Consider the following 24,465-nt stretch of genomic DNA (forward strand, 5'->3'; position numbering starts at 1 on the left):
TCCAAAAACCTTCTGGTAGAATGTATTTAAATTTTTTAAATTGTACTATTTTGGTGATCTTCCTTAGTGTTCACTATGAATAAATGGACAAGAAAAAAATGCATACTCTTATTAGTAAACCGTGTTTTGGCTAGAGTCCTTATATTAATAACAGAAAGTATGGGTGTTTGAAACAACAAAGAAAAAACGAAACGAAAATGCAAATTTAAAAATGTAGCAGTTCTATGATCTAAAAATATAATATAAAAATATAAGGTGCTCCTGAAGTATGCGCACCAAGATGTCGCATAACCTGAACTCTAACCTGGTACACAACCTGAGTTCAGGTTGTGCGCCATCTTGGTGCGCATACTTCAGGAGGTCCAAATAAAAAACACAAACTCACTTATTTTGGGCCTCTATCTTGGCAAGAATGGCATGTTCTTCTTCGCTTAATTCCCTACAATTCTTGTAACTCCCATTCGAATTTGCATCACCGTCTTGTGATTTATTGTCTTGCACTTTAGCAAGAAATATGGGCTTCATCATGTTTGAAAAAACACTTTTGTCTGTCTCAGAAGCTGCACCTGGTTGTTAAAAAGCAATAAAATTTACTGTATAGCTGTGAAATGAATAGGAAAGTATTACTGGCCATAAAATTTGCTTGTGACATATCGGTTATAGAAAAGTTTTGCAGTGGACAATAGGTTAATAGAGTTGCAATAAAAATAATTGATGAAAACAGCTTTTTGGATATGATGCTTTTTCAAGCCTATTACTCGAAATAAGGATCTGTGCAAACAGACTAATATGTACGATTCTTCAATCCAATGGGAGGGGGGGGACTTTCTAGTCCCCATTTTTCAACTCAATTTATTACACCCTGGGTGATATGGTGGGAATATATGAAACCAGGGATGCATACCCTGTGTTGCCAACATTGCTATCCATTGCTATCCTGTCCTACTCTTAAACTTGGAACTATTTATTAAGCATTCATTGAAATACTGAGTTCTGAACCCTTCACCTAGCAAAAGATATAAAACTAGAATTTCACATGTTCATGTCAGTAAAATAGTATAGAAACCATATGTAGTGTCAATCAATTTTCAAATTATGGTCGCAAACATCTGACAGACAATGTTCTTTACCAATATGGAACCTCTTGTTCTGACTGGTAACTCATTGAAATACTCAGTATAATGAACTCATATGATTTATGGTGCATTCTCAGTTCAATAATATAGGGTTAATAATATATAGTGCAATACTAATTTAAGGCCTGCTAATAAAGTTTCCAATGGTGTATATCCTAGTATATGCCCTAATTTAGGTGTAAATAATTTACCTACTATCTAATTGAGTGTAATTCACCATTGAAAGTTATAACTTATAACATTGTCATTACTCATAACACATCCTATAAAATTTACTCTGAAAGGTCGTAATTGATGACAAAACCAGACTGATTTAAATAAAACCGAACAAAGTTCACTAAAACACACAAATCAGTTTCCTGAAGGTACAATCTATAAGTAGCAAATGCAGTAACACCTGACAAGCACTTCTAAAGTATGAGTCAATTAACCATCACATTTAAACATTACATGAATCTGTTTGAACAGCAGTATTCTGCATTTGTTTATACAACATAGAGATTGTGCAATTCTCATGTAACTTTTGTGTCTATTTCATCAGGCAGATTCTGGCAGAATGCCAATCGGGCGGCAACTTTCGTGAAGCAAATGGCCACAAGCTGGAAAATACCAACAAAATTTTCATAATGCACATGATTATGATATTAGCTATATTGAATGGTGAACCATTAATGTAATTTTTGAATAGTTTGAGTTTAAAATAATAAGAAATATTTTACTGAAACTTGAAATTGAAATACAAACTTGATTACGTTTACAGTTTTTTTATCATTAGGAATTTAAAAAAATATAGGCCTAAACAGAATACGGAATTGTAATATTTTAAGAAAATAAGTTATTTTGTGAACTAGGGAGTCAAAAGAAGTTGGTCTGAATGGAATTCAAAGTGCTTTGACATTGGTTGTCCAAACAAAAAAAATACCTAGACCAATATAAACATTTTAAAGTTTACATTCTGAAATGATGCTGAAGGTTAACAAACACAGAACACAATCATTAGTGCAATGCACCATATTTCTACAATATTCGAATGACTATCAGGTATCTTCATTAAAGGAGACACAAGGGATTAAAAAAGCCATCAATAAAGGTCTTCTGGTGTTTCAGGATGTATTTCCCAAGAGAGGGTAGGGTATATGCAGTAAAGGATACAATGTATTGATTTTGTTTTACACGGCATGTCTAAACCAGTTTTTCATTTTGTGCAACTCTCAAGGAATGAAACATTTACTATATTGAATGTTGTATAATCCACCCAAAACCACTTGAGTACTTCTCCATTGAATTGTAATTGATACTACGGTAATTACAATAAAGACGTTTATGCCATAAGTAAAACTGATAGGCAACAATAGACTATCTAACAAAATTTTGAATTCACTTTCATGAAAAAAGATGTACAAATTATAACAAAAAATATATTCTAATTTAAATTGAATTAGAATGTAATGAGATAACGAAAAATGACATAATATTGGTAGTTTTTTAATCAATATTCCCATCAACTTCATTGATCAATATTTCAGCTATTAATTCCATTTGATATAAGATTCAATTTCATACAGAGATCAAAGAAAGTAATCACAATCAATTATATAAAAATAAGAAGTTAAATTGTATGAAACATTGTGATACATTAGTTAAGTCAAAGGGGCTCAGGTCATATGCCATAATTAACCATTTAAAAAGGGATTATGATACTAATAAATTAGGAATTCTGTTGTACAAAGTTCCTCTTTTGAAACAATCACCAGGTATATTTCCTCACGTAAAATTAATTTCCTAACCTGGTAAAGATTTATAAAGCATGACTATATAGGTATTTCTAACCAAATTTGATAAATATTATGTTACCAGGTATAAACATTTCAATTGAGTTCCGATTTCATTGCCTGTAATAATAATCTTTATTACAATGCTAAACATCATTCCTACTATCAATAAGGAAGACCACAAACATAAACACACATAAATTCTACCATAATTATATGAACTTCCTCTACCACCCGGCCCACAATCTCACCCACTCTTTACATCATCGATGCTTCCTTTACTGCTTTCCCAATATCAAAACCGTGTGACTCATTAACAATATCGGCATGCACACATGTACGTATTTCCAAAATTGAAATACGAATTTCCAAAGAGTGTTGCATAAAAATAGTTGAAAATGCCATTTCAAACTAAACTGAGTTTCTTCTATATTACAATATGCACAATAACATATTGAAATCAACTATTATAAATTCATGGGGTTGGCATTTAAATATCACTCAAATGCTAAATTAAAAATAGGTTGCACATGGAAAATTAGATGGGATATACATATAGGCCTACTATTGATATAAAAAAAACGCAAAAATAATTTTGAATTCATATGCTTTTATACTAAGCATATTATATATGGTTGAGCAGTGTTACCCATTTCCATCTGTATATTCAAACTACCGTAGTCTGAAGAAGTCAAAAATGGTCACAGAAGAAAATTTGTGAAAGGCTGATGCAAAATATTTGGACTACTCATATACTCTTGATGTCAGTTGACATAGACTCTGCAATTAACTGAAAATTTAAAGATAGCCCAATGCATCCGTATGCGATCCGTATGCATATATTGCAAGGATGCTGTAGCAAGAGTGGAGCAAGACACTTGAATCACTTAGCCCAATATACACCGTATTTATTAAAAAAGTTTAACTCCATAGGATCGGCCTGGTCATAAAGGGGTGCCCTGTATCATATTTTTGGGATTATAGCTAAATTAAATGTATTTTGGGGGGTCGATAGTATTTCATAGTGGTCTGCATGTGAACAAAACCAATTTCAAAATTCAAAATGTTTGAGTTTAAATTATCCATGCTTGATCCGAGTGTTCTTAATTACGGTGACGTCATCATGTTTTTATTATGTATAATTTTTATTTTGCTACAAGGTCAATTTTGTTTGTATGAATATTTCAAAACTTAACATTATACACTATTTTTCAACAAGTTCAACTTTTTTTTATCAATACACAACTAAAACTATCAATAAACAGTTACTATAATTTGAACCTCTTAATCTGCTATATCCTTCCCTAACCTTCTGTAAAAGTCACTCAGACAGTCAAAGTCATAACATTATAAAGAACTTTAAAGCTCTGCATCAGCAATTACATGATGACATCCTCGACATAACCAGCCTGAGGCAATAACTTTTCTTCTTTTTTCTATTACGAAAACAAGACTATTTCTCACACTTATATGATAGATTTTACACTGCATGAAATTACTAATTATGAGACTAGCTTGATAACAATTCTCTTAGGGTGAGGATTTTCACAAAATTTTTTAAAGGTGGTAGACATCATGTCTATAGATTGTACTTAAAGAGTACCAAGTGACAATGAATTTATGAGTGATACAGTATAAGTTAAAAATGTATTATAGCATATCCAAGCAACATTTATGCGAAAACTAATACCAAATAATAAAATAACAAAAACTCACTAGCATTTTGCATATCAACGAGTTGTGAATTTGAATTTAAGCAATGACTTCAAAAAATTGATCACCAATAAAACTCAAAAAAGATATAGGTATCAATGGAAGAATTTACATTATATCCAAAAAAGCATACCAAATCCGAAATTTGAATATATTCCAAATTTTCATTTGGAATTGTTGATTATGGGAATCATTTAGGAAAGTTTCTTTCCAAAAGTCGCTCTTCTGAGCAATTTAACTGAAGAGAACAAAAAATCATGTTAATTTTACCATTCATCAAAATTTAAATTTTATATAAATATTCTATACTCAAAACTCTTATTCCAAAATAGCAACTCACAAAGAACATCTCCTTAAAAATTACTTTTATACTACGATTAGTTTAATCAATTTTCCTTGGCAACTTATCATTTTTTTTATTGCTGATAGGCGATGATGATATATAAAAGGGGGCGAAGGATGGTGGCACATAAAAGTTTCAGAACCACTGCTCTAGAATAAATTCTGAAATTTGATTTATTCATTCTTGTTCATTACCACAACGCCAATGATTCACCTGTATGTTATTACTTAAATTCTGTCACAAAGAGAAAGTAATCTTAATTAGGATAAATATGTAGCAAAAGTATTTACTGCTGAATCCTGAATATCATGCAAATTACAAACCTGAACTTTGTGGAGTCAAGGCTCTGATGACCGATATGTTTTGAGATTTTTTCGTCTCAAATCCATTGGTTTGAATGACAGGAACAGTTACAAGGTCTTTTCGAAGGGAATTTACATCGCTCAATGGTTGGGGAGAAATTTCTCGACTATTTGTACAAATCCTGCTAGCAGTATCTGTTTTCTTTGATGGCACCGTTTTCCCTCTCCCTAACACTCCTTTCTTGAAATGGTCCGCTACAAAACAAAGACACATTATGATTACTTTATTATGACGGTATATTGATAGTAATCAAAGAGTTTGTATAAGAATTTGGGCGCTCTGGAGGTATGTGTACCAATATGGAGAATGGAGCTTATGGAGGTAACTAATTTTGTTCGCCTACTTTACATCAAGTTGTGTAAAGGGACTGAAACGGGCAGGGGGCATATTCACTTAGCTAACACAGACAGTCCACGAACTCGTAATAGAACTAAAAATAAGGAAAATCGGAATAAAATTATGGCCTAACCCTAACCTGGCACACTACGGGACTCCAATGGGAGTACCCTTTTATCTTTGAATAAGTCAAAAAATTAAATTAGTCAAATGAGTAAAAATAGGATTTGACAGTAAACATGAAACCTTTATTAATTAAAGCATGAAATGATACAATCAAAACCTATTCTTCCAAGCCAGAAATATTAATAATGTAATTCTATGAAGATCAGATTAATATGGCTCATGCTTGATTATTCATCAAAATGTTTAGGGATAATTGGCAATTGATGCAAAAATTTTCTTGTCTTGTAAATGTTACGAAATCAAAATTGGAGCACAGGGAATTTCTTACTATTGGTGCAATGGTCATAATAACATGGTAAGTGAGAATGAAGGAAGCAATTTACTCGCCAATTGCATGATTTTCATTTTGTTAAATCAGTATTTGCATCGTGGCCAACCTAAGTTGATTGAAAACCTTAAGCATTGTTGATAATTTTGAATTAAATTCAAAGCAAATTCTTGAAATAGTCAATTTAAATAAAGACATTTTTAAAAACCCAATTTGAAATTTCCTCTCCCTAAGCATAAGATAATATACTCTCCAAACAGTTTATGAATGATACAATATAAAATCAGCAGAAAATAATGAATAAAAACAAACCAAAAGAAGGTAGTTTGCTTCTTTGCAAATCCGGCTGTTGAGAAGCCAGCATCGGCGTTTAGCAATATCTTCCTTGTACTGCATAGGATGTGGATAATGCGAGAGGTCCGTAAATGGATGACTTAGAATTTCACGATTTACTCCAAGCAAAATTTTGTAACTTGTTTGAAAAGAGAACAACATATAATCTAACTGATATCTTTGTTAGCTATTATCAAAAAATTAGAAAATAAAAGAGATGGTTTAAGATTAGTGAAAATGTAGAAAGTCCAAATTTTACAGAGCAATGTAATGGTGAATCAAACATTTGGTTTAATCAAAATTCAGAATAAATGGTAGAGATTTTAGGAATCCAGATATCCAAAATTTCTGCGATATTTGAAAAACTAACAATTTTTGTTGTGAAATTTTGATTTTATATAGTAATGAAGTACCTTGATATGTCTGAAACTGTAAGATTGTCGATTAGCCGAAGATTTGAATAGAAAAATTTAATCATACACATCTTTATATATTTTCAATACCATTGATCAATTGAAGATGAAGAAGTAAAAGATCTGATGAATGAATTTGTTTGTTAAGCATGGCTGTCGAGGAAATAATCGAATATATTCCTGGTTGCAAAAACTTCAGTCTTGAACACAAAAAAAAAAAATTTGATAACAAAAACATGGATTCATGTATATAGTTCATGTATATAGTTATATAGTTTTATGACTATTGACAGTCTGATATTTCGACAATGACTCTGAAGGATTTGAAAATATGACTCAGGCTCTAACTCCACAGACCACAAGACCTTTATACATATCAGGATGGTTAAATTAATAAGAAAATGAAGGGGGTTGCAAGGTATTTCTAACAAGGACCTGAACGACTGACTACAATATTGAAACATGCAATGAAATTCAAAAAAAGTAGCCATCAATTGAATTCGCCAAATTTTTTTTGAAGTTTTAGTATTGAAATGAAGAAATGCTTTTGAAATAAGCGAGTCAGCGATTTGCTTATGAGTGTCATTGTCAACTGTCACCCAATTTTCAAGCCAGTCAAGCTGACCTTCTCATGCTTATGACTTTGATTGACCAATCTCATTGTCTTATTTCAGTAACATTTTTTGGTATCTGTATAAATTCTTAGCTGAAGGAACTGTTTGGAATTGCTGCTTAGCTACAATGTGTTGCCCTGCCCAACCACAGCTTTTCAATATGTAAAGGCAAATCCAATACCAGAAACCAGCAAAACCACAATATCAAATACATTCTGAACATCCATGCTGACAACAAAATTCGGGTCTCGTGTAGTTTCGAACCTAACTCACTTCTAGTGGGCGTAGCATAACAATTTTTTGATATGTCCATCCTAACCCCCATCTGACTACGCCGTACCAAAATTATGTTAGGGGTTAGGATTGACATGTGACAAAATTGTCATGCTACGCTCACAAGAAGTATGTTAGGTACGAAACTACATGAGACCCCAAAATTAAACTTGCGACATGAAAGTACATCCTCATGTACAGGTAACAGTCAGACAGTGTAGGCCTAACAAAGAATATAAACGAAAAAATACTTGGAAGTTACGGTGCTTGGCAACACTTGCTGGCTTGAGATTTAACTGGTTTATTGCTCTTTCAGTCATTTTAATCTGCCGATAGATTTCCAATATGACCATTCATAAAAGAACTTACATTTTACAATACAATGTTAGTGGTTGCCCACAAGTTCCATCCATAACTGCGCATTAGAAACCCGAACGTGAAATATAAACCACTGAACCCTCAGCTGTACGAAATGAAAATGAAAAATGATTTGATTAAACTTCTAAAGCATCGTCAGTTTAATGTAGCACAGCGGAATATCGCCACCTCAAAATTCCCATACATGACTTTATTATATACTTTGTCTGTTCCGAAATTTACCGCAAGTAAAAACACTTCCCAATCAATACCGTACCATGTCATTTCCGATACCGGTACCTATTTCAGTATTTGACTAATCTTTCAATACATGAAGCTCGGCCATGTCTGCCTCACCGTGAATCGCAAATCTCCGCTCAGGAAAACGAAACAGGATGACAAAGGGGAAAACAAAACAGCGCAACTTAATCAAACCAACTTTTAACTACTGTACCGTGTTTCCCCGAAAGGGTGTTATTTCAATTTTCTTTCGAAAAACATCACTAGGGCTTATTTTCGGGGGATGTATTTTATTTTCATTTATCAAAAACAAAATTACAACCTAGCGAAATACGAGATTTTCAAATATACAAAATATAAAAACCGATATCCATTTACTTATAAATAACACTTTTTAAAAGAAAAACTGCTAAACATAGATTATCCAAAAACCATATGATCATCTTCTGGAATGTCTTGCAAGTCATTAGGTTCACAAATTACAGGTCGACCAGGTTTTATTTTTAGAGGAAGGCCTATATTAATATATTTTTAATTGCGGCTAAGTCTTATTTTTAGGTAGGTCTTATTTCCGGGGAAACACGGTATCAAATAAACAGTAGTATAGTAAGTATACCGGTACCGATACAAAGGTAAGAGTAAAGTTTAGAGTTAATCTTATTGACGCAAATTTCTGCAATTTATATTAGATTCGATTTTTTTTTGTCGAAATCTCTGAACTTTCAACTACGCATTGTTTTGCGGTCAAGGGCTGCGTCAGGTAGGCGTTGTATCCATATTATCAGTGGGAAAGTTGCACAGGGAATTACAAGTTTTCATTTGAAGGTGATAAGATAGTTTTAAGAAAATAAAATTACGATAATTTGTGATGTTACCAGCTCAGTTTGGGTATGAAAACAACTTTCCAATTAGAGATTTCAAATATATTATAATATAGTAATACGTGAATATCGGTCAGAGACCGAAGACTTATCGATCGAAAGTTAGGGGATCCCAAAACAGCGCTCTTACTCCATAGTGACACCTTGTGTCCCATCACTAATTAATTAATGACTCGCTAATTATATGACATAATTCATTCAAAATCAATAGGCTTCTGGTACGACATATGATGAATGCACATGCAAAAGGAGCAGATTCAATCTCGCTTTCGTGAGATATCGCGTGCATCTAACAGACAGACAGACAAACAAACAAACAGACAAATACCTATCAACATACTTACCGATTAAAATAAATAAGTAATAATAACCGATGGATTTCCAACAAACTCAAAATTTTAAACTGCATGCACGCACAGTCATTAATTTATCACCAATGCTGAAAGTACATAATGTACATGTACAGAATAGTGTACGACCCTACGATACATTTATTATGGAAATCGTTTGTCGTTTTTAAAGTAAAAATAGTCATACTACTAACCATACTATGTTAATATGTGACTAATATATGTGGGCAACTGAAATATTATTCGCATTTCGAGCCGAAGATTGTAGCGACGAGAGGAGGTCAAATTCATCAACGTCAGAATGAAGTTTGAATACCTAATGTATAAAAAATTAAATCGTGTGGTACGGCGGTTCCCAAACTTTTTGTTTGTGCGGCGCTAAAGTATCAGGAAAAGAACCCACGGCGCACTTACACGAAAATAAAATGTTCCTTTAAATACAACTCAATTTCGTGATCGGTAATGTGTACTTTATGCTTTTTAAAGTTTGTAAACATGTACCCTATGGAATAAAGGCAAAATATCGACTGTTCTTCCTAATGTCTACCTGATTTTCCTTAGAAATACTAAAAAAAACACTAATGTTTGCTAAACTCGGCTCGCGAATCTGCAGAGAGTATTGCCTATCTCTATTGTTACGTAACAATAGAGGCAGGCAGACACTTCGTAACAGAAAGTAAACGACATAGAAAGGTAAAGTGAATTTATTGATTCATATACACATTTAAAATAAAACAATAAAACATTTGTATTAAATACAATACGTAAAATATTCAATCATATATATATATATTTGTTAGATAATATATGAACAATATATTTACACAATTCTGTTAATTTTCGGGGCGCACTTAGCTAATCACCCTTTGAGAACTGACGGTGTAACATTTTCATACCAACAATAATACAAAAATATTGGAATTGTTGTCTATCTACTTATTTTGCATTCGGCTCGAAAATAACTGTGCTCAATATATATTCAAGCAGCTGTAATCAGCCCGGAACATATCCGATACTAACTCATATCTTGTCATCGGGCATAATGAACTTCGTATACTATCTATCTCGAAGTGAGAATAATAAATATGCCAGTGGCATCTTATTATTTGTATTGGCATAGGATATTAATAACAATCATATCTAGCAATTCCTCATCTTTATAAGATATCTGGATTCCTAACTCCCTCTTTGACGAAATAAAATTCGAAATACCGATCATGTATTACATAAAGCCTTACGAAATCAGGTGACGGAATTTCAGTTAAACATTACAACTGAGCAAACAAACAAACATAAAGAACGGCAAACATTGATAAGATATTGTACAGAATGATAAAATGCAAAGTTCACAAGTACAAAAGGTTTATCAAGCACGTGGAATAGATAAATCTGTACATATATGGTCAATAAACGAGTAATTACACGATAAAACGTTTCGTAGAAAAATTTGTTTGTACCACGCCGAGCCTTGACCGGTTATAATTCATACATATATATATTAAGCAGCAATCTAATTTGAGATGCATTTGCCGCATGAAACTATGCAGTACGAAGAAAGCTCTTTCAATTTACGTATTTTCAGCAGTGTATAAAAATATGCGATTATTTACTTTCTGCATTAAGCATATTTGGATTTTGCAATATGACGAGAACCCTATACATGAGTGAAAAATAAATCGAATGATAGCACACCGAATCATTGAACGGAATTGCCACCGATATTTCTTACAAAACTTTGGTTTATTTTTATTCTCCAGCGACATGTATTAAATAAACTACGCTTGTCATGATGACGTTGTCCATACAATTATTAGGTAATTCTCTCCTCTAAATTGTTATTGAGAATGCAACGTCTAATGAGTACACGACTTCCATTGCCAGGACCAAAATGTAACAATACACGGCGATAAGCGGGCGAGATAAAGATCAGTGCCCAGGTCAGCAAGGGCTCTCAGGCCTCGAGGCCAATTGACACCTTTTGTATAATACATACCTATGCAAATGGTTTCGCGTCAGTGTAATTCAATATGGCGATATCAAAGTCAGGATAAGAGAATAAGACAACATGATCTCAAGTTGAAATAGCGTTTTTTTTATGTTGAACCACCGCATATTAAAACCCACCAAGGCTCATGTCACCCAAAACTTTTAAAACAGTGATGCGATCTATCCCCTGGGGTTCGGTGGAGCTCTGAAACAGTTGTATATCATAAAATCTTTTCTATTACCCAGTTATTTAATTGTGTGCAAATTTTTATAGTACAGCACAGATATCCAAACTGTAACGATATAGCATTTTATAAAATAACGCAATTTGGTGTAGTTTCGTAAAGATATAATTTTTATTAGACCTGTCAATAACAGATTGACGGTTGTACTTTGGTTAGATCCCAGGCGTAGCCAAATATTCAACGTGTGTTCTTTTTGAAAGCCTATTTATTCACAGTAGCTAACACTTTCATGACCTCTGCTTTCGTTGAGGGCATTCCAATTACGTTGAAAATGTTCTCCCGGTTTATCGCCGCAGCCAGGATGTTTAACCCGCGGTGAGTATTTTTGCTTCCATTGATTTTTTTCGCAGAGAACACACTTTGGCGTACCAATTATTTCCATGAAATATCTGGTCAAGTATTTAGATTGACAAATGCTCACGATCCGCCCTCTACCCGCATATCATTCCAATATTGAAGGGGATGACAGGTTTTATTCAATGCTACCAAATCTATAGACAAGCCCGAGGTATAATGGAACGAAGGATATTCCTAAATCACAACAAAACCAAAATAGAAGTCATGGCAGGTAAACAAAAGACTGAAATTGACATGTAAATAGGTCTAACCTCCAACCGAAAACTAGGATGGTTTAGCAGCATGGTAAAATGTTGTCAGATGAGGACCAGAGTTAACTACTTATTCGAATGTAACATACTCAACAAAACTATAAACAATGATATATCATTGAAGCTCGCAACACTATCACTCCATCGCGTTTACTACTAGCCGATTAGCAAAAATATCACTGTCCAACTTTCAAATCCCTGTGACTTGTGTGAGCCGTATTTCATGTTCGGCGTAAGGCGACCCCGAAAAATTTTCACGGTGATAGATGACGTTTGTATAGCTTGAATAACTTCGTCAGCGAAGTAAATCTGTGAAGAAGAAGAACGATATCGTTAGATATAAGTGACTGCTCGTATCTGGCCTTGTTTGGAGCGAGACAATATTTTCGGAAAAAATGTTTTGTAACTAACTACACTACTCGCAGAATAACGAATATATGGGTTCGACAGGTTCACAAAGGTTAAGAACCAGCACTTTAAAAAGTGCTTCAGGTTGGATTATCTAGACGAAAAACCGGCCCGGCCCAGGTAGGCGAATCTTTTGTGTAAGCAAATTTGCGTCAGCCACTCTATTTCCGCGTTGCAGAACAAATCCTTGCTCCAAGGAAGTGGTAAAAAAGCGCTCTATCAACAATAAATTGTCAAAATTCGGCGCTGAATGTGCTTTTTCAGCTCCTTTCGTGCTCATCGAAGACACTTTTTTGTGGCAAATTTTATTCTATATAATTTTTCAAGATTTTTGACGTTTACCGCGTGCAAAAATGGACTTCGATTGCGAGACACGAAATTTTTAAAAGTCAACCCTGCAGAAATCGGTAATTAGTATGGTCCGCTGATGACGTATTGTAGCCAATTAGTTTTAGTTGTTATGTAACTACAAAACTACACCAAATTGGCTACAGTAGTACTGAGAACTCGTCGACGTAATTGTGCATTAGGCTAAAAGCAATTATAGCGTTCTGTATACCTATTTTTAACCGTGTGCTAGTTTTAATGGGCGTTGCATTAGGCAAACACTGCAGTGGTTTAAATACATACCAATATCTTCACATAATATCGTTGCATTATTAGAAATGATAGTACACTTAACAAATCGAGGTTCAAATATACTCGATCTCTGTGACTGACATATTGCTGTAACATATTTTCAAAGAAAAACCGGAAAATAGGCTATTTTCCGTGTCTTAAATCATCTAGAGCAGTGGTTCCCAACAGTGGTGGTATATTATATATACGCTTTGGTGGTTCCCAACCTGAGGGTCGCAACGGGTTTCTAGGGGGGTCGCGAAGGTCTTGCAAAACAGTAGAAAATAATACGAAGCTTGAGGTTTCATATTTACAATAGAACGCGAAAATGTCTAGAATGACCTCTCGTATGCCTCCGAGAGATTTCCACTAGCTTCGTGAGACCCCAGAATATCGCTTTTGGCTTAAAAACCAAGCGAGATGTTCATGGCATGTTAACCATTGTGACATCACACGACCTCGTCTGCATATCGCCGCGGTGCGGTGAACACGTGGGCTTCGAAGCAATGCTGTGTAACGTCGAGGTTCCTATACCAGGGAGTTTACTGCACGGTAGGCTTATAGATAGATAGATAGTTTATTTCGAAAACTCCATAACAAACGTAAATTTAAAATGGAGAATTCTGGAGGGCAAGCAAAACCTACAAAAAAGTTTAAAACATGAAGTATCTCATGTGCCTGCCCACCAGCACGCACACAAAAACACAAGCCCAATTAAATGAGGCTTGGGCCAAACTTAAAAAACAAAATACACGATAGTAATAAACTTTCGGGCTGTTGTACTCTCTTTCAACAATTACGTTGATAATGACCAATACCTACAACCTCAAGCAAAGATAATGTGGGGAGTGGAATGTAATAAATTTGCGACGATAGTCATACTCATGAAGCCATGAAAGCTTTAAGAAAAACCAAGCCATGAAAAACTACACTGATTGCTAGATTGGGCATTGCGGAAAAGGTGATAAGTGGTTTAATATACAAACAAACGCAAAACCATGGCGGCAAATTCGGTGTGCGGACACTCATAAAAGCAATTATTAGGAAAAACACTAATCACACGTGAGCAGGTCTGTAGCCTAATTGATACATTGACGTGGACAACATTGTTAAAACAGTACCGGTATACACACAGTCTAGAGAACAAATCAAAAATATGCCACTAAATGAATGTTTAAAAATGTTACACTGTAAGTTACACTGCAAACTATTTACACATATATAGTTGAATACTCAATATTCAAGCGGAATTTCTATAAATAGCAGTATATTGGATCTCCGCTCTATAGGAGACCCTTATTATCAGTCGTTCTGTCTGTCTGTCTGTCTGTCTGTGTATCTGTCTGTCTGTCTGTCTGTCTGTTTAGATGTAGCGTCTTAATGGCTGGACCAATCTGGATGAAATTTTTCACATGGGTTATCCTGTCACCCTAGTAATGTGCGTTTTATAGAAAGTCCAGATAAATGTTTCGTTTCCATGGTAACAACGAAAAACGCTCCGATCGTTATGAAATTTCTATTTTTTTCACAGTTTATCGCCGTTTTCTCGCCAACCAAGTCGAAAATTAAAATTCCAAGAACGCTTCCTTCCGCATGGCAAAGTACTCTTTCCAATAAGTCGTCTTTGGTCTCGATACTTCATAAACTGGAGAAGCCTTAGGGATTTCAGTGAACATAATTTCCCCATTTAGTCACAGTATATCAGTCACGTGAGTATGTCAACGGAACGCGCAGCGTTTGAAATCAACTCAACGGAACTGGTGAGCCGGTGCAGGTGTTCTTGATATACGGAATTATTATTTGCTTGAGATTTGATGTACTTCTCGCTGTTAGTGGGTGGTTCACCTAAACGCTGGCTACAGTTTTTTTATAACTATTTAAGTCTATAAATTAGGATTGCTATATCCGAATCAAACTGGTAAGCAGATATCGTTGTATAAATATGATAAATAAATAATCCTATTAAACCGTGAAGTACCGGGGAAAATGTTGAGTCTTGCATGTATATATGTTCCTTCAGCTTAAGTTGTAGTCATAATGCCTAGGCGAAAGAAAACTATTAAGCGATTATTGGAAGCACAAACAAGCCAAAATTTGGACGAATGTTGCAGCAGCAGTCAGATTGAAGATGACCCGCATAGCGTACAGTCTACTAGCCATTCCATTGTACCGAAAACCATTCTTGTGAGGAAGTATTCAAAGGTACGACGAGGAGGTGTTTCGCAGCGACTAGCCAGACACTTCCAATCTCCCGATGAATACGAGAACAGAAAAGTCGCTGATAAAATCAGAAATCAATGTAGGAGAGCATTGGAATCCCCCGAAACACGCGAAAGCAGACGGTCAACTGATAAAATGAAAACTAATTCTGCAAGAGCGTTGGAAACTCCGGAGAAACGCGAATGCAGACGGTCAGCTGATAAAATGAAATCTCAATCTGCAAGAGCTTTAGAAAGTCCAGGGAAACGGGAAAGCAGACGGTTAGCTGATAAAATAAAAACTCAATCTGCAAGAGCGTTGGAAACACCGGAGAAACGTGAAAACCGATTGTTGTCTGATAGAATTAGAGCTCAAACTAAAATAGCGTTGGAAAGTCCAGAAAAACGTGGGAGCAGGCAGTTGTCCAATAAAATGAAAACTCAATTTGCAAGAGCCTCAGAAATACCGGAGACGCGTGAAAGCAGATTGTTGGGTGATAAAATCAGAACTCAATCTGAAAGAGCGTCCGAAACTCTGGAGAAACGTGACAGCAGATTGTTGGCTGATAAAATTAGAACTCAATCTGAAAGAGCGTCCGAAACTCTGGAGAAACGTGACAGCAGATTGTTGGCTGATAAAATTAGAACTCAATCTGAAAGAGCGTCCGAAACTCTGGAGAAACGTCAAGGCAGATTGTTGGCTGATAAAATTAGAACTCAATCTGAAAGAGCGTCGGAAACTCCGGAGAAACTGGAAAAGAGATTGATGTCTGACAGATGTAGAACCCGTGACAAGAGACTTTCCGAGAGTCCAAAAAGTAGACGACGTCGGCTTTTTCATGATTGCTTTGCAAAAGCAAAGAAATTGAGTGCAGGAAGTCATTTAGACCGTGTCAGAAGAGACATCAGCAAAAGTGCACACTTTGTTTACAAATGTGTCAGCGATGGTCGATATCACTGCCGTGGAAATGTGTCCAAGGTTAATCTTGCATGCACAAAGGTTGAAAAGCAGCTTAGGAGAAATACTTTGCTGAGAGAAAAGTGCATGCTCACAGATGACTACAAATCGTATGATGGTCATTGGTATATTTGCCACCAATGCCGCAAGACTATCTATGCTGGCCTCATCCCATCATGCAATGAAAAACATTATCAATTTCAAATCGGTCATTTACCACCGCAACTTATAACTCAAGATATGAGGTTGAACCGATGTGAAGCGCACCTATTGAAGCTGGTCGTTCCCTTTATAAGAGTTGCCCATATTCCCAGATCCAGGGAATTTCGGGTGATCGGATCTATGATATGTGTTGAAGCTGAAATTCAATCAAGTATCGAAACAATATTACCAGTCGATCAGCGCACCTATTGAAGCTGGTCGTTCCCTTTATAAGAGTTGCCCATATTCCCAGATCCAGGGAATTTCGGGTGATCGGATCTATGATATGTGTTGAAGCTGAAATTCAATCAAGTATCGAAACAATATTACCAGTCGATCAAAATCTGATTCCCATTGCTCTGAAAAGGCGCCCTGAGTATCGCGGCAATTTTATTGAAGAAGTGGTATCTAAACAAAACATTTTAGCATACTTTCATTTCCTCAAACAAAACAACCCACTATTTAGAGATGTCCACTTTGATATTACGAAGTTGGACCAATTTCTGTCATGTACAATAGATTGCATTGAAGATCAAGACGAATGGAAAACATCTCAATCTTGTGCTGTTGCCAATGCCGACACTGAACTTAATATTGCAATGGAAAATATCATCGATTACAGTGATGGAAATAATGTAATCGATTGTGGCAAAATACTTGGCGAAAGTGACAATACAACCGTCATTTCTGAAAATAATGACAATGACGAGGACTATGATATTCCGGAATATCTCACAGAATTTTTTGCTGATACAGTTATTGACCCTCTTACTAAAACCGAAAGCACATGTCATGTTACAGATACTCTTGCATCAGCCATCATTTTCAAGGAACAAACCAGTATCCCAAACAATTCAAATTCCCATAGGAATAAAATGCCATTTGTTACGGTTGCCCCTACCGCTGGTAGCAAATTTACAAGATGGGAAGAATGTGAATATCTCGAAGAGAAATGCTTCCCACATTTGTTTCCAAATGGTACTGGAGGTTATTTGTCTACGTATCTGGAAAAAGGTGTGAGATTTGCGAACTATGTAAAACAACGGATTCTGGGTAATGATTGCAGATATAGACGTGACTCTACCTATATGTTCTTTTTATTCAATGTGAAGGAACAAATAGAGATCAAGAGATCGTGTGCAACTTTCTTCCGCAAATCCAAAATTGGTAAAAGCAGATATACAGTTCAATTCTTTAAAAATGTTGATAAGCAAGAAATTGAGCGAACAGATCTAGGATATAAAGTGTTCAAAAATGTACGGGGAACCGCGCCATATTTCCAAAGCGCAAAATTGAAAATCATGACAATGATTCGCCAGTTGGGATCACCAAATTTGTTTTTGACACTGAGCAGTGCGGAGTCATATTGGAATGATTTCATTAAGATGCTTCTGCAAAAAGAACGGAATCAAATTGTATCAGATGAAATTGTAAGAAGTTTGGATACATGCGAAATCAATAAGATACTTACTCGCAACGTTACTGGCGTTACACAACATTTCAGTAATAGAATGAAAGTTATTTTTAGACACTTGCAAAAACCAGGTCTGTTGGGCAAATACAAAGTTTCTGACTATTTCTTCCGAATCGAATTTCAGATGCGAGGTGCACCACATGTCCATTCTTTATTGTGGCTGCAGGATGAAAATGGCAAAATTCCCCCTCGTTATGATTCAGAAGAGTCTCGATCTGCTTGTGAAGCATTTATCGATTCTGTGATAGCTGGAAAACTCCCTCAGGGTAACTCTGATATTCTGGACACAGTGTCTACTTTTCAAAGACATAGCCACACTTTTACATGTCGCAAGAAGAGTCGTAAAATTACTATTCATTCCGATGAAGGCCATGGTGTTAATGATTGTACAATAGAAAGACAAAGAATTCATTTAAACACGTGCAGATTCAAATTTCCCCACTTTCCAATGCCTAGAACAATGATCCTTGATGCACCAAATGAAAATGTTGACCCAGAAGATCGCAAAATATGGAAGAGCGATTATGTCATGCTTAGAAAATTTATTTTACGTCAAACTCATTCTGATCGAGACACTCAATGTAATCAAGAGTTTTTGACCCTAACGTTTAATGATTTCCTTCATTCAGTGGGCCTAACGGAAGAAGCATATTATAATGCGCTTCGGGCATCTCTTGCTGAGAATAAGTGTGGATCGCAGGTGTTCTTAAAGCGTGACTGTTGTGATTTGTGGACCAACAATTACAACAAGAACATTCTGGAAATACACCAAGCTAATATGGATATATCATTTGTCCTGAATGAGTTTGCATGCGTTGCGTATGTGTTGGGGTACATTACAAAGAATGAATCAGGATTAAGCAGGCTGTTGCATCAAATAGAAGTGGAATCTGCAAAGTTTGGTCGAACACCCGGCGAAAAGCTGAAATTGTTCAGTCGGGCACTTGAAAATAGCCGTGAAGTCTCTCGAAGTGAGGTTGTTTACAGAATGCTTGGCCTCCATTTTGTGTGTAGCACCAGGACACACGAATTCGTTCAAACATCTCATCCTTCGGCGCGTGATGGAATCATGAAAGGTAATATTGCAGACTTGGATGATGATGAAAATCCATTTCAGAATAGCAAGACTGACTACTATGTAAATAGACCAGACGATCTTGAAGATCTGTGTTTGGCTGAGTGGATACGCGATTACAAGATTATTTACAAGTCAAAATCTGAAAAAGCAGCATATCATCTAATTGATGCTGATCATGAAGAAAATTATGAAGAGACAGACACAGCCCGTTGCAGTCGAATTCGATGGTTGAAAAATCAGAAGGGGCGATTCAGGAAAAATACTAAACATTCAATGGTGCGTTATTATTTGAACAAGCACAACGATACGGAAGTTAAGCGTTCTCTTCTTGTATTGTTCCATCCGTTCAGGGATGAGAAGAAAGAAATTCATGAGGTAAGCGGGAGAACTATTGATGAGGTTTTTGACATGTTTAAAGAACAAGTTGAAAAGATGAGAAAAGAATTCGAACCTCACAGAAAAATGCTTGTAAACATTGACCAAGCTATGGAAGACATTGAAACTCATCAGAATGGTGATCCAGATGACATGCTTTATGAGGACCAAGAAATAGAGGACGCATCCACTGAAATTGAGAAAGAGTTGCAACACTTCGTAAACCTTGCTAATAGTCCTGCAGTACGAGAAGAAACCATATTTGCAAAGCGTATTGTTGTATGCGAAATGATCCGAAAACTCAATAAAAGTCAAAGGCTTATATTCGATGATGTTATGGAAAGAATAGATAGTCAGTATTATCCTATTGAGGACGCAATCCCATTTCATTTATACATCGGTGGGAAAGCAGGCACGGGAAAATCTTTTCTAATGAAGACCATGATTGAGGCATCACGTTTGCTATTGATGAGATCTGGAGATAATGTAACCAAACCGACAGTTTTAGTCCTCTCCCCTACTGCTGCTGCTGCACGAATTATAGGTGGCGAAACCATTGAAAGTGGTTTGAAATTTTCTCGTAATGATGACTCAGAGGCCTTTCAAGTTTTCTCCAGCAATGCAACTTCTGCTTATGAGTATGAAAATGTCAAAGTTGTATTCATTGATGAGATATCTATGGTCGGGAGCAATAAGCTACATCAGATTCATACCCGATTGGAACAAATACTCGGACGCAAAGATATGCCATTTGCTGGTTTACCATTGATAGTTACAGGTGATTTCTCACAACTACCACCGGTTAAAGACTCGTGGATTTTTGCAAACAATAGACGCCCCCAGAGAACTGACTTCACTGCTCCCAATAAATGGAAACTTCACTTCAAGCTATATGAGCTAACAGAAAAAATGAGATCAATCGATGATGTCGAGTTTTCCCACCTTTGCGATAATGTAGCCATGGATACTTTGAATGCTAGTGATGAAAGCATGCTGTTCGGTCGGATAAAAGAATGTCCAAATGAGAATAACAATGACCATTATCGAGAAGGAAAACTAGCCATCATTGTCACAGATAATGCAAAACGAGAAAAAATAAATTCCAGATTGCTGGAGGCTTTAGATGGTGACATAATATCTTTTTATGCAAAAGATGTTGCAACGAATGTGAAAGATTTTTCCCTGGAGGCGGTAGCAAAACTGAACTACACGTCCACTGGGGGGTTGCCCCATTCATTGCATGTAAAAATTGGGTGTCCCATTGCACTAACCGTAAATATCAACAAAAGTGATGGATTGACGAATAGTACACGGGGATATATCACCGACATAGAACAGACTAAAGGTATCATATGGGTCAAGTTTGCAGACAGTATCGGAAGAAAAACTGCTGCAATGAATAGATCGAAATATGGAGCAGGTCCAGATGGAAGCGTGCCTATATTACGCTCGAAAACTACATTCAAGCTCGGTATACGAGAAGGTGGAGTTCGTATACAGCGCTCACAATTCCCTGTTGTTGTCGCCTATGCCATAACTGCTCACAAGGCAAAGGGACTGACTCTAGAGGAGGTAATCATTGACTTTCAATCATTAAGCAATAGAAAGTCTGCACCATCCGGCTGCTTCTACGTTGCAATCACACGAGTCAAAAGGTTATCGAATGTGTACCTCAAATCCTTTAACCGGTCAATGATATCGAGCAGCACGGTCGTTCGGGACGAACTCGTTCGGCTGCGAAAAAATGCACCCTACACATTCTATAAACAACCATTATGCATGTATGAGAATCAACTTAAAATTATTTATTTGAACATAAATGGTTTTAAGCATGCTGGTCACTTGACTGACCTTAATAACGACCTCAATTTAAAAAATGCTGATATAATCTGCTTGGCTGAAACCAAACTTTGCAAAGGTGACGAAGATCCAGTCGTTAGCGGCTTTTCAATTTGGCATCGCCTAGATCACGAGGCGAATACCATGGGAATGGCAATTTATATTCGAAATGATACTACATACCTTCCCTCCTTAGAATGCTCTTCTACATGTTCCCAACGCAAGACACAGCGAATACAAGTCGATGTTGGTGAGCATTCGATTTGTTTTACATACTTGCATCCTTATTTTGCTTCTGCAGAATTGTCACTATTATATCAGATAATCAGAAGTAACGATATCATAATAGGTGATTTGAACGTGGATTTCTATACCCAAACTGGTCATAAGAAGTTATCGGATTTTTGCCATTCCACCGGAAGAATATTACCAAACTATGGTGCCACCCATTCAGCAAGCATGATCGATCACATACTCATTCCGAATTGGTATGATTTCGACAATTTACGTGTCACAAGTTTCCGCAATTTCTATTCAGATCATCGTGCAATCGTCATTATTATTTGTTGTTGAATCATGGTTAGGTAGGTAAATAGCAATACTTTGGAAACGTAAATCTATTATATTCGTCCGTAGGCCTACAAGACTTGACCCCACACGAAAATGATTTTTTTTTTCATTTCAGCAAGACTGACTTACTTCGCACTATTCTATAGGCCTATAACCTCCAAGCTTTTTTTGAAGAACACACATATATATAAGTACAGAAAAAGCACAAGAGCATGTATTGCATACTTTCAAAACTCGTATAGAAGTTAACCTACATCGCGCTGTCAAGAACTTCTCACACAAACCAAGTATATATGCATGTACTACCTTTTATACTTTATGCAATGAAAGAAAAATGTCTTTATGTAATGAAAGAAATGTTCACTTAGGTTGTGTAGCCCCAATCATATCCGACTTGGGAAACGAAAATAAACTATGTCCACTAAACAAAAGCCAACCGATTTAATTGCTGTTCTCTATGCATGTCGCATCATCGACATCCGATTCGGAGCAGAGCTCAAACTCCGAATAACACCCTGGCTTTTCATCGATTCCACATGTACCTGCTTTCCGTGACGAGTCTTGCAACTCAGTCATTATGTCCTGGCTACCCTGAGTTTCAGAAAACTCTGATTGTGATGAAAAAGCTTCATCCATTTCACCCTTTTTAGTGGGACTTTTGAGGCCTGTTATAGTTCTGTCCATTACTGTTATTTTAGCGTTCCGTGCTTTTATTACACGCTCCTGTCGTTTGTAACTGCTTTCCATTCTTTCAATCAAAGCTGCAATACGAGCTGCAGACGCTGATACTTGTTGTGTTGCTAAAATAGCGTACTGGCTGTCGTACCCTTTTTTACGAAGGTGGTCGGCAAGTGCTTCTACGGAATCTTTTATGAATTCTGCATCACGTTTACAATCTTTGAAATACGCCGTCATTGCCCCGCAACAAATAATCGTCAGCTAGTGCAAAACCTACTCGCCTCTCGCCTATTTCTTGCGAGGAAATTTTCATGAATTCACTTCCAAGCGCACAAATTAAAGAGATTTAAATCTGAACGAAATTAGGCCGACCACTAAAGTGCTACAGAGACTAAAATGAATTGGATCCTCGCGATATACTGTATGCCGCGGGCCTGGGTGTCAGCGGAGATCCTGGACGCCTACCGGCTTGTCATACTCTTTGTCACAAAATAAAATATCTGAATCAATCCCCGTTGTATTCATCTTTCGATTCTGTTATGATGTCCGTATGCTGCCATGTAATTTCATATTTCGGCCTTTACTTGTTGATATTCCTTAAGTGCTTGTTCATTGTTGTCAATCTAATCTTTCTGCGCCGTTCAAAAATGCGGCTTGTAGTCTATGTTGTTTCATCGCCCTTTTCTCTTGACGTAAGTCTATGTTGTTTCATCGCCCTTTTCTCCTGGCCGTTGTGCCAGAGGACGTGCAAGATCAATTTTTGATCTTCGTTGTGATTCAGTTGCACGTGACCTATTTTGTGAAAGATCACTAGCCTAGTTCTGGTGCTCCATGTATGAATCCTATCCACAACTGACTGAACTAGCTTTTTGAATTCTGCTACCTGTTTGCCACAACGTACCTGTGCAAAAACGACATTTCAGCTCTTAATCATATAAAAACAAAGACACGAAATCGAAGTAAGTCGAGGATGATATGAGATTAGCATTGTCAAAAATCTCAACCAGGAATTTACGCAGTTGGCTACGCGGTTTCAATGCCAGCCGTCACATTGAGTAAAACTGCAGCTTGATGAAAATGTAAATTACACAATATTCACTTTGTTGCTTATTTAATGGATAAGTATAGAAAGTGAAGCAAGGGGTCGCGAGGTATGTGTAAACCACCAAAAGGGGTCGCGAGCCAAAAAAGGTTGGGAACCACTGATCTAGAGTTTATACTGTTTGTGGGTTTTATCTGCGTTTCTGATTCTGTAACCAGTCCCTTTGGTATATTGTCGTTATATATTCATATAGATAGACAAATCAAAATCAGCATATATGTGATGTGATGTTTCAATGACTAACAGATATGTAGTTGGTGGTTTCTGCAGAATCAACAGCGATGGTCTGCCATTATATCAATTCCAAGAGCATAAAACAGAAGGAAACCTATGGATCAAATTTTCTCCACTAACCCGTTGTGGGAGCATGTATGAGCATTCACTAATATGCAGGAGACAAATTTATTTCTGGATAGACCCAAACGTTTCTCTTATCCTAAAAATTATTCAGGATTGAACTGTGAATCATACTTTCTTTTTTATGCAACAAATGATCAGTTCCGGTTGGTAAAAGCTTGATTGTGTTGTTAATAACAGTGTGAACTATAA

The 24,465-nt window shown here is 36.2% G+C and overlaps 2 protein-coding genes across 2 annotated transcripts in view; one reads left to right on the forward strand and one right to left on the reverse strand.

Moving 5' to 3' along the window:
- LOC120330177 (EVI5-like protein) overlaps positions 1-6,645 on the reverse strand; it is a 32,236-nt gene extending 25,591 nt beyond the window's left edge. The window contains exons 1-3 of the mRNA XM_078118268.1: positions 6,430-6,645; positions 5,288-5,521; positions 386-566 (exon numbers count right to left, since the gene is read on the reverse strand). Of these exons, the coding sequence (XP_077974394.1) occupies positions 386-566; positions 5,288-5,521; positions 6,430-6,481 (467 nt within the window). The 5' untranslated portion in view covers positions 6,482-6,645. The remainder of the gene's footprint in view (positions 1-385; positions 567-5,287; positions 5,522-6,429) is intronic.
- A 10,436-nt stretch (positions 6,646-17,081) lies between these two features.
- LOC120343147 (uncharacterized) lies at positions 17,082-22,139 on the forward strand. The gene has a single exon (XM_078118385.1). It carries the CDS (start codon positions 17,082-17,084, stop codon positions 22,137-22,139), a length of 5,058 nt encoding a protein of 1,685 aa, XP_077974511.1.
- The last annotated feature ends 2,326 nt before the right edge of the window (positions 22,140-24,465 follow it).

Source organism: Styela clava, chromosome 12, assembly GCF_964204865.1.
Source record: "Styela clava chromosome 12, kaStyClav1.hap1.2, whole genome shotgun sequence".
Taxonomy (NCBI): Eukaryota; Metazoa; Chordata; class Ascidiacea; order Stolidobranchia; family Styelidae; genus Styela; species Styela clava.

What these genes read in the sequence shown, in the direction of transcription:
- LOC120343147 (XM_078118385.1), top strand. Translation starts at nt 17,082, where the DNA reads ATGATATGTGTTGAAGCTGAAATTCAATCAAGTATCGAAACAATATTA.